General features: G+C 34.0%; 1 protein-coding gene across 1 annotated transcript; it reads right to left on the bottom strand.

The window, feature by feature from the left end:
- Positions 1–8006: 8006 nt before the first annotated feature.
- Positions 8007–11648, bottom strand: LOC127942092 (syntaxin-2). The gene is made up of 9 exons (XM_052537652.1): positions 11395–11648; positions 11061–11129; positions 10850–10949; positions 10598–10672; positions 9780–9853; positions 9583–9691; positions 9007–9080; positions 8775–8912; positions 8007–8545 (listed from the first exon to the last, which is right to left on the bottom strand). The coding sequence occupies exons 1-9, from the start codon at positions 11422–11424 to the stop codon at positions 8381–8383; spliced, it is 834 nt and encodes a 277-aa protein (XP_052393612.1). The 5' UTR covers positions 11425–11648; the 3' UTR covers positions 8007–8380.
- Positions 11649–12041: the final 393 nt, after the last annotated feature.

Below are 12041 nucleotides of genomic sequence, written 5' to 3'. Positions count from 1 at the left end.
TTCCTGCTCTCATACAGCGCACACACACACAGGCTTTCTCTCTCTATCCTACACTTGCACACTCACATATGGAAAGCAGTGAGTGTAAAGTGTGTAGAGCAGTGTAGAGCCACTCCCATCACTGATGTGTAAATCATTTGCCTTTTCAAGCATGGCCTTTCTAATATTTCAAAAGCCAATTAAATATATCTAATCATTTGCAGCAATGCTATTAGTATTATTTTTGAGACATAATCTGGGTTTTAAAAATTTTTCATTACCCAAATATAATGATCCCCTAGTGAAGGACCCTTCCTTAAATATAAAGACAGCTTTATAAGATGTGTAAAATATAACCAAATAAAAGAATGGTAACACTTTCTATGAAGCCTGTATTTATGATACATTATAAGGGTATTCTTACGGCATTATAATGAATGCATAATGCATTATACAAAAACTTATAATATGTTGCATCATCTCATGAATATTCATAAGAACGGTTTTAATATATTATAATTTTTACTTATTTGTGGTTATAGCTTTTTAGAATATGACTATTTATTACACAATGAACTCGTTGCATCCACTTTAACAATGGATTATACTTCTCATAGTTATAATGTATCATAAGTCTCATATCTTGCAATTTGTTATGATGCTACTTTACTTAAAGCGGTCAAAGACCACTTATAAGTGGTAATAATAATATTAATATTAACATTTTTTTCTCTCAAAAAGCCATAAGATCAGATATCAGATCAGATGAATGTGTAATATGATACATTTGCTTTGAACTATTTTTTTTTGTAATATCAGTTTGATTATTTTGATGGTACCCTTTAGACAGCTGATGATAAGTAACTCTGCAACTACATAACAACTAGTGGTCATTGGAGTATTAGTATGTCTGCTACTGTAAATATATGCTAACACTTTATGTTGATGGTCAACCAACAGATAAACTGACTATAAGTGTCTTTGCAAGTACGTCAGCTTATTCTTCCACACTAGATTCTACCATTCTTGAGCATACTAATACTCTAATGGGAGTTGGTTGGCAGATAGTTTCAAAGTTGCTTATAGTTGATTGATTAAGGGGACAATCAAATAAAATGTAACCATATAAAACATTGCATTTTTAGAGTTGGAGTACTGAGCGCAAATCAATTCATTAACATTAGCTCCACAGAAACACTCAAATAACACTCAACATCTAACCATTCACGAGCTGTAGTAAGATACTGTGCAGATCTTAAATAAACAATGTCAAGATATGATACAGTCCATTATACTGCAAGTGAAGTATATTTAATAAAGGGTTCATTGTGTGTTATAAATAATCATACTCTTAAACGTATAACTACAAATACATAAATATTATGATGTATAATAATTGTTGTTATGATTATAAATGAGTTGATATAACATATTATAAGGTTTTTTATACTGCATTATGCATTCATTATAATGCCTTAAGAATACCCTTATAATGTATCATAAATACATGCTTCATTGAAAGTGTTAACAAAATTATTTATATAAAACCCTACACTTATCTGTTTTTTTTTTGTTTTATTATCTATTTAGCATCTTTTTATAAATAAATACTTTTTATTGTTACCTTTTTATTAATTATTATTGTTATTATTTTTTATGTAATTCCTATTATTAATGTGTACGCTTTTTTTAGATTTTAAACAATTCCACTGACACCCTAGCACCATTTCTAGCGCACTCCAGTTTGAAAACCCCTGGTAAATTTTATTTATGTTGTTACTAAATGTTGATCAATTTTCCCATGTGTGAAATTTCCATTAGCCATTCCTGCCATTTGAACTAACAAGTATGTACAGGTTTAGATTTTTAATTTAGAGAGGCTTTAGGTTTATAAGGAAAACTGAATCAAACTAATTGTAGCAAGACATTCTTCTTGGTTTTCTTCAAGAACCTTAAAGAGGTTAAAAAAGTTTTCCTTTCTCTTTGGAGTGTAACAAGCTCTTGGTGCATAAAGAAGACCTGTAAAGTTGCAAAGACTAAAGTGTCAAATCCAAAGAGATATTCTTTTTTAAAAGTTAAGAGTCAACCACGCTCTCCCAAAACGACTTGTTCTAACACGCCCCCACATGTATACGTCACGGTGTGGGAAGATTTGCATAACGCTGCCCAAATGTTACCGCAAAGAAAGAAGGTGTACCTTTTATTCTCGATGTTGCTGCTGCCACCAGGTTGTGGAGAAGCTGTGTTGTTCGTTGTGAAAGCTTAACTACTTTGTTTGGTCTTCCAAAAGTGGACACAACTAAAAAATCAGTGGTTAATACTTACAACACCATTCTGGAACAGTTCAACCCAAATATATGTTCAATGCATTTTACGTAGGATGAGGACTGTTTCCTGTGAGAGTAGCCCACAACGTGATGTTTTACTAACAAATTTCGGGAGGAGCATGCGCAGATAATCCAATTCACTATCAATAACCACACCATCCATCCAACCACCTCGAGAGAGAACCACACGCAGATAATCAACACAGCCAATTCACCATCAGTAATCTGATAATTCAAACATGAGTTTTGAGCAGTGTAGAGTAGAGCTTGTTGTTTTGTCATTTCTCCGATCACAAATGAAGATGGTATTTTGTTTACGCAGTGCGATACTCAACCCAACACATAATAAGATGGTATAAGTCATTATTATCAATATTTATGCCCCCACTGGATGCATCAAATGCTTGAAGGAAATTCAGCAAATCACAATGCACTGGATAGCTGGCCAATAAGAGCACACCACGCTTTTCAGACTGATGAGCTTTGTAATAAATGACGCGTTTCTTAAATATCTGAAAACATATTGTGGTATTCTTAATGCATTAGTAGAGTCAAAAACCTACATACAGCACCTTTAAGATGGATGCCATATTTAATTTTTCAGATTTTAAAATAAGACTGTAAGTGGTAGACATACATATATGGGTTATTCTGCAAATTTCCTGGCATTTCGTTATATCATGCAATCAATATTGTTCTCCATTAGCCACCTAGAAATGTTGGTATTGCTATCTTGCCCTAATGTGATTTTTTTGCTTTATCTCAAGGAACAGAGAGGAAAAAACAGGGGCGTTCTGCTCCATTTATCCCACAGCAACACCAAACAATGGGAAATTAAGTTCACTGTCTCAGAATATTAAACAGTTACATCAGATTTTAATGCACACAGGGGCATTAAGAGGGATTACCTAAACGGCACACGGTAGGCATATCCTGGCCATTAGCCACTCGTTGCGCTGAGGAAACAGGTCTTGTTGGAGAAAAGAAAAAAAAATAAAGAAACAGATTCCCAATCTGGAATGTGTTACAGTCTCCCCTGCTCTGTTGCCAAGCAACCCCAGCTGCTCCTTTAGTGCTGCCTGCCCTCTTCCCCCTCCTCCCTACAATGGGGCAGTCCTTTTTCAGATGTGTCAGTTTAAGATGACATGTCTGTTCTCATGGGAAGGGACCAGGCCTGCACTTTCAAGATGATCCTGACAGGACACTGCATTGCAACCACACCCTCTGTCTACTTACATCACCTGTCATTTCCTCACATGACACAAACACGCCCTCCATTGGCTGATGTGGCCAAATGTGTTGGCTCATTGTACCCTGATTGGTAGTTGAGGGTATTAGGCTGTTGTAAATGTAGCAGGATGGCGACACCTTGTGTACAAGAATCATTATTGCTACTAGAAGTTTTGTGTATGAGAAACCATTAGGGGTCAGAAGTGTAAATGTAACATGATTACTCACCTTTTTTTGGCCCAGGAATGATTGGCATCTCCTGCTGCTATGATTGACAGCTGTCGCTGTATCCCCAGCAGTTCAGTCTGTGACTTCCTGAGAAGCTTCTCTACGTAGATCCTTTGACCTCGCATCTCCTTCAATACTAACACAATGAATTCTAATTCATTTATCTGGCACAAATAAACAATATGGTGGTCCTTAAAAGTATGAACTTGTAGGTCACCCTTGCCAAAATGTACAGTATGAAATTTGTTGCATTAGATAAAATAGACTGCATAAAAGTAGACATGGTGATAATCTGTAAAATCTATTTTAAACATTTATGAGTTCGTTGTTGTCAGATTTCACTGGTTATTTCAAAATGAAATTGAATCATAAGCTTGGCAAACTGTTTTGGAGAATTTGATGTTTCCCCATTCAAAGAGATAGCTGCACTTTCATGCCTAATAGGTGCGCTGAGTGAAATGATTTGCAGGATGCATTATGAAGGAGCCCAAACGGCACTCAAGGGCCAAGTGATGCCGACAATATGGATTAAAATGCTGATAAAGACACGAAAAAATTTGACATAAATGGATGACAGTATGATCAAAATGTGAAAGTGTAAAAAAAAAAAATACAAATACAAAAAGTCTATTCTGTGACACTTAAAAAAATCATTTCTAATGGCTCCTTATTTTTTTTTTTTTTTTTTCTGGAGCCCTACTTTGAATCTACCATGTTCATGCTATAAACCTGTAATTTTGCAGACACAAATATGAAAAATTATACAATATCCTAATAAATGTGATCAGTTTTATCTTTAGTCTTCTTCTGAAAATATTAAAAACGGATATAGAATGTTCTTAGAATATTTCCTCACTATATATATATATATATTATAATACTGAATTGAGGCAGCTAGGTGTGAGAAAGAAAGGGAGATCCCAGCGGTTTAGTGACAGGATAATGGCTGTTCTTGCCCTCTGCCACATTACACCTGCATACAGTTCACCACCTCGCCACGGGCAGCTGTGAGACGGACATGTCACCTAATTCAGACCAGACTGCAGTGAACAGCTATTAAAGGTGACAGTGAAGAGGCCATATAGCACAGCCAGAGGTTGAAATACATCCAGGAACTAGCATAAATTCCTGAACAACCTCTAAAAGGAATAATTAGACATAATTTATAACCTGCAACTTAAAATGACACCGAATTATGTTTCTCTTGATTTTAAATGTTTTGCAAGAAAACAGAGTGTTTTTTCTTTAGTTTTAGAATACAGGACTGAAAACTACCACAATTACCACGTGTTAACATCTACAGTGAAGATTGTTATTGAAAAACAAAATATTTTTCAAAGCTGTAATTTTAAAAAGTGTTCAAAAAAAAAAAAAAAACAATACAAAAATAACGTTCAACCTAAATACTTTCCTTACCTTTTGTTTGATGTCTGTTTGTCCTCTCTTCTTCTCTTACTTTTTTTTTTTTGAGGCGCTTTTGAGAGCAGCTCAATCCAGTGTTAAGGAAAACTCTGTGTTCTGTTACATTCTTTTAGACGAGTTAACCGGTACAGGAAGGATGAGTGTGAGTGAGACATTTTCTTCAAAGTGAAACAAGGTGTGAATGTGAGAAACTGTGCAAAATTAAAAAGAAAGAGGAATAGAGGAATGTTCTCCATGGTGTGTATCTTTGCTGAAAGATGCAGAATAAACCTCCTTTTTGTAACAGAAACAGCAAAGACAGAAAGTATGTGCGTCTAAATCTTCTCCCCCTCCTTCATCTCCCACAACAGTCACTACTTGCTGAGTGACCATATGGCAGAGTAAAGATGGACAGAGATGAGTCAAAATGAGCAATGAAGAAATGAACCAGAAGGCCTTAGACAAATACCTTATGCTGCAGGTATTTTAATGCCACACAGACTTTTAGCTCCCTTTAAGTGGATTGTAGTATTTTACATGATAGGCACTTAATTAAAGATTTGGAAGAAATTTTAAACATAATTTAACTCATACAGGGCTGCAGATATGGTTTTCCTTTGGTCTTGAATGAACTGCACAAGGGATTCTCGCTGTTGCCGCCGGCGCCATTTTGTGGAAACACTGTTTCATTGGGAAAGCTAAAATACTTAGTTTGCCCTTCAGAAAGAGGACACAACTAAATCAGTGGTTAAGTTGTATTTACAACACTGTTCCAGAACAGCTTAATTCAAATTTTTAGTGTGCAGCACATTTAATGGAGGACTGTTTCCTGATCCTGGGAGAGAAGACTACAATGCCGGCTGTTCTGTGCCGTTTCTCTGATAACAAATGCAGACATGGTTTTATGTTTAAGCGGCGCAGAGCGATGCAACGCAACACATTAAAACACAGTATAAGTCATTATAATCCGTATGTGCCCAGTGGATGCAACAAATGGCTCTTTTATAATGGGTTTTATTGGTTTTTGTCTTGTTGTGCCGGTGTTCAGACCGGGACATGCATCACCGTATGTCAAGGGGCGTAACATTTCGGTCACACACTTGAGGCATTCAGCCAATCACAATGGACTGGATAGCTGGCCAATCAGAGCACACCTCGCTTTTCAGACCGATGAGCTTTGTAAAAACACTGCGTTTCAGAATGTGGAAAATGTTTTTTGAACCTTAAACTGCATAATAATTACACCAAATAAACAAAATAATATTATTTTTAGCAACATGATATGACCCCTTTAAATTAGTGATATATGATAATTGGTTTTAAAAATTGGCTAAAAATAACAGGACAATTACTTTCCTGCTTTTAACCTAGATTCCAATTTCTGATGTGTTACGTAATGTGGGAGAGAAGAACAAAGAGCAAAGCTAACTAACTTGATGTAGAAAACACTTTTATTTAATACCGTTTTATAAATATTCAGGGTTCCTATATCTGCTGGATCTGTATTTTTCTTTTATTTCCTTTTCTCTATTACATAAAAACTGTAAACCTTTTTTTTAACAAACAGGGAACCATTAATAGCATGAACAATATATTCTGCAGTTATAAGTGTAGAAAACAAGATTTTACACAGCCATCATTTATGAATACTGTGTACAAAGTGATCAGCTGAATAATTAACTGAAGACACGTAAATGTTTGAATTTATACCCATTAATACACATCCATACAACATGCATCCAAACACCTATTTATATTAGCCTATATAAACACACATTAAAGTACACATACAAACCCCTTATACATATAAATCATACGTGTGTGCTCATTAATTCTTAAATACATACATACTTACAACCCACTGGTGTGCGGTGGTGTTATGAAATGAGGAGGCAAAGTCCTTCATTTCATTTCAAAATTCATAAAAATAATAGTAATTCAAATGTAAACATTACTTACAATACCAGAAAAACAACAACAAAAAACAATTCCATTTTATATTTTGACATAAAGAATGTAATCAATAATTTATTAAAGCCAAGTATAAATTTAATCAAGTTAGTGTTTTTAAGCATTTTAAATTCAATTTTAGCAATATATTTTATTTTTTAACTTGTGTTCAGCTATTTTTTAATAGTTAACTTTTAACTATATTTGAATTCTTTGTTTCATCAGTCATCAAAGCTACTTTAAATCAAGCTGATTACTTATACCAAAACCTCCCACAGCCCATCTTCCTCCACTGAAATAGAACAAGCATGAATAAACTCTTTTATGAACCTCCTATTTGTCCAAAGTCTTCACTATTATTTTAATCCTTAATTAGTTTTGATAAAGTCTGCTTTAGTTTAAACTGTCCTTTTCCTTCCACCTAGTCCACAGGCCGATTGTCCACAACTCGTGACAAGCAGGTTCCAGCCGCCTCAGGAATGTCAAAAGTTTTAGTCTCACCTTCTTTTGCTGTCACGATCAAATGCTGTTTTGGACCCCACAGGGTGAGTAAATGATAACAGAAGTTCTTATTTTGGGTGAACTATGAGTAATATAAAAACAAGTCACCAAATAATACACATAACTAATAAAAGTAAATACAAGAAACAAAAATGAAATGTAGGAGAACCTAACTGGGCTTTTAATTATGTTTACATGCACCCAAATAATCTATTTATAATCAAACTGATGTTAGTTTGCCAACCGCTATTAAATTGAAAAATAATAAAAAATAAAAGACGGCTCAGTTGGACTGAAAAGCCTTTATGTAAACACCTTAATCTGAAAAATATTTAGATTAGACTGAAAGTGGTGGTGTAGACCTGAAATAACCCAAAGAACTGAAACAAATTAAGGATGTAATTCATGTATTATATACTGTAGCATGTATATTCCTAATGAGGAAAATCAGTACATATTAACACACCTCTTGACACCCACTTGATTTTTGTCATATTGTGTCAGAAAAAGGCTATCTGACAGCAGGCTTAATCATTAATCATGTAAGCAGAAAGAAATAGGAGCCGTTTGTTTGTAAATGGGCTGAGGCAATCCCTCAGACAACTTAAAATGATCTGATCAGCAAACATACAGTAAAGGGAGTAGAATAAGAACTGTTGCACAACGGGATTTTTTAAGAAAAGGCAAGTATGAATCCTTAATTTTCATAGACCACCAAAGTAAGCAGCACACAGAGTACAAAGGTTCCAAAGTTCAAAGTTCATTCACGAGCCCTTGCTGGTAGCTGGTTTCGCTTTGCTCTTGAATGAAGGCAGTCTTATTCTCCAGGACTTCTTGTAATCAACCGCTTTTACCATATTCTCTTTCCCTTGATATACATAGTTTTCAGCTTTCATTACAGTCTTTGCTATGTTGTTTGCCATTTCACCCTATAAAAAAGGAGGGAAACTTTAAATTATGATACGGCAAGATAATAGTCCCATGGCACTTATGCACAGTATTTGAATTATTCAATTCATTTCAGTAAGGCATTTGTTTCAATGAACTATTATTAATGCACTGAAATGTTTGTTTTTAACTCTGTTCTATAAGGCTTGGGTCACAATTTTTTATTTTCTTTTGGTTAGTACATTGAACTCTCCAGCAAGCTTACAGTACCTGGCTATTGACTAACATGGCTATATCAATAAACATGCTATGCAGCTCTCGAATGCTGGCCTCCAGATAGAGAATATCCTTATGCCGTAACTCAATCTCATTCAGTGCTTGCCCCGTGATGCAGGAGCCAGAGTTGATCTATAGACAAAGAATTATATTAACATTTGACAGACGCTTATGTGGAAAAGTGCTTTTGCTATCCTTTTAACTATCTTTTAATGTTGAAACTTACGTTTGAGGTAAAAACAGCAGGGTTGTTACTTTGCAGCAAAACCTCAGTCTCTTCTTCAGTGATGATCTTGCCACCTTTAAAAAAATTAAGTTTGATTTGTATTTGTATATATATATATATATATATATATATATATATATATATATATACTATTAAATTTATAATATATATAATATGATTATATAAATGTATAACTCTTATGTGTTTTAATATACTTTATATATAAAAAAGGTAATGTATTCCCTGTGATTGCATTTCTTCAGCCTTCAGTGTTACATGATCCTTAAGAAATCAAAACATACTAATTTGCTTCTCAAGAAACATTACTTATTATTATATATTGTTATGCTGCTTAATACTTTTGTGGAAAGCATGATACATATTTTTCCAGGATTCTTTGATGAATAGAAAGTTAAAATGAACAGCATTTATTTGAAATATAGATTTATTTTAAAGGGGTTGTGAATTGAGAAATCAAAATTTCCTTGATGTTTTGACATGTAAAAGGTCATTGTACCACATGCATTAAAAATAAAATGCAGTCTGGTGTGTTAATAAGTGTATTAATTAACTCACTGATCTCCAGCTGTCTTTGTATCCAATCTTTACTCCTCGTCCGGAAAGATAGCAGTTCTTGATTGTACATATTCATTATTTCTGCAAACCTCAGTGAAAGTACTGTGTGCTATAGTTTAACAAAATAAAGACAGAGAGAAAAATTTATAAAACAAACATCTGATAATTATTGAATTTCTTACAATTGAACATCTCACCTGAGTAGTCTGGATGCGGCAGTACACAGAGCTGCTGTTAGCATTCTCATTCTCTGAGAATTTTCCTTCTAAATCTATATGAACCACCAAAGAATCATGATTTGAAATATGAGCAATGTAACGATCTTCATTGTACTGCTCAAGACAATGTACTACAGTTGAAGTAGAAACCAAAGACAATTGAGTTAAGTGCTTTATTTCAGAGCGATATAAAAACTGGTTTAGGATAATATTTGTTGTAGAAGATAAAAGGAAATATAACTTACACATTTCCAAGTAAAAAAAAAGAAGAACAAGAGGAAATTAATCTATCTAAATGGTCCACTAAAACCTGACAGAAGTAAGCTTCGCTTATGATTTGCAAGTCAAATCATCCCTTGACAATCTCCCTTGTGAATGTTTTGCTGGGGGTTATGGCCTTATATTGGAGTAATTAAGAAATAAAGTAAACATAATATATATTATTGAATAAATATACTGCAAATGCAATTAACAAAATATAGCTTTTTTTAATATAGAAATGCATATTTGACAGTAAGTGCTGATTTTGATCTAGGATGCAGTAAAGTAAATTTTCTGCTATTAACAACAATAACATTTGTAAAAACTTAACATCTTATTTATGCAAGACACTGATATTAATCTTTCAACAGGCTCTTGAATCAACATTTTACTAACATTAAAATATATAAAAATGGCTTATATTCCCCAATATGGGATATATATATATATATATATATATATATATATATATATATATATATATATATATATATATATATATATATATATATATATATATATATTAGAGCATTTACCTTTTAGTTTAACCTTGATCAGATCGGCTGTGTGCTTGATGTCACTGCTAAACTGCTCAAGTTCCTCTCTCACATCTGTTAATAGGAATAGACACAAAAATATTGTACAGAGGATAAAAGACAGAATAATGATTTGCAATGCTTTTTGACCAGTAATCATTAATAGAGATTAATAGAGCCTGGAAATCATGTAATATGTCATAGTTGCTTAATGCTCTAACAACTGCAATGACACAATCACAGTGTACTCACAGTTCGGTGGGTTGATTTCTGTCAAAAGGGTACTATGTCTCAGCTTCACTTCTTCCACACTGAGGGAAATTCTCTGGATAAGTTGCTGAACCTCGTTAACCTGTACACGTCAATGGTTATTCGGGTTTTAAGTTATAATGTGAAGACTTAGTGACAGTTCCACACATAAATAGGCATGTAGATGTTCAAACACAAGTGCACACATACAAACCTTAAGGAGGAATTCCTCTAGTAAACCACTGGACTCCACAGGAGCGATGATGATGATGTCATGACAGAGCTGATAGGGGAAGGATTAACGTTTACAGTCAAAACAAATAAAAAGACAGCTGGGGCTTTTCTGTCGTATAAAGCACACGCTTTAAACATTTTCAGCGTATCAAACTTTGTTTTAACGGACAATGTTATATAAGGCAACAATGGCTTATCATAAGGAATGCAAATATATGTTATCAAGATATGGTAAAACTAAGTATGCCTATAAAACGTAAATTTGTATTTTACATCTAAATGGCATGAATTCAGGAAATAATTTGAAGTCTCACGGCTGTTAAATCGCCTAGACGGTCCTTCATTTCGGCTTCAAATGTGTCTCTCAGTCCGCTACAGCACGCACAGTGTGACAATGACTCGTTGTAAACTGACGTGACCGAATCTTTCTTTTGAGTTGAATCTCTTCAGTGATCCAGTTGAATTGATTCGCAAAATCGGTATGAACAATTCATTCAAAGTGTACCTAGAATTTAAACAAATTATTTAAAAGAACCGATTCGCAGAAAAACGAGTCGGAGTTTACAAAACCTAACAAAGACATAACAAAGCCCCGCCTTATTTTACTTCCGTACATCCAGGTGCGATGGAATAAATATAGCCTAGTCGTTCTCATTTTATAACCTATTATACACGGTTCTTGTGCAGAGTCGAATAGCAGTTTTCAGACCGCAGTTCTATAGGCCTCTAGCTTTTTATGTACTTTTAGGTTATATTATTTTATAGCACTTATTATGCAATTATTTGGGAATGATTTATTGCTTTCATTATTTAACCATAAACCTAAACATAACATTAGGAAACATCTTGAATGTATTACCTCACTTGTTTCATTATATGAGACCCTATATTCGAGTGTAAGATACAAATTTCTTGGATATCAAATAGGTTACCAGTTTGCAACAGCAACCAGCTTATTAAA

The sequence above is a fragment of the Carassius gibelio genome, chromosome A21, assembly GCF_023724105.1.
Source record: "Carassius gibelio isolate Cgi1373 ecotype wild population from Czech Republic chromosome A21, carGib1.2-hapl.c, whole genome shotgun sequence".
NCBI classification, from domain to species: Eukaryota; Metazoa; Chordata; class Actinopteri; order Cypriniformes; family Cyprinidae; genus Carassius; species Carassius gibelio.
Note: the sequence above shows the minus strand (reverse complement) of the source record. Positions and strands in the feature narration are given on the sequence as shown.

Excerpts from the sequence above, each read along its gene's own strand:
- LOC127942092 (XM_052537652.1), bottom strand. The coding sequence starts at position 11,424 with ATGAAGGACCGTCTAGGCGATTTAACAGCC. Across the intron at positions 10,950-11,060 it reads TAGAGGAATTCCTCCTTAAG|GTTAACGAGGTTCAGCAACT; the intron begins GTTTGTATGTGT and ends TGACGTGTACAG. Across the intron at positions 9,692-9,779 it reads GCCGCATCCAGACTACTCAG|CACACAGTACTTTCACTGAG; the intron begins GTGAGATGTTCA and ends GTTAAACTATAG.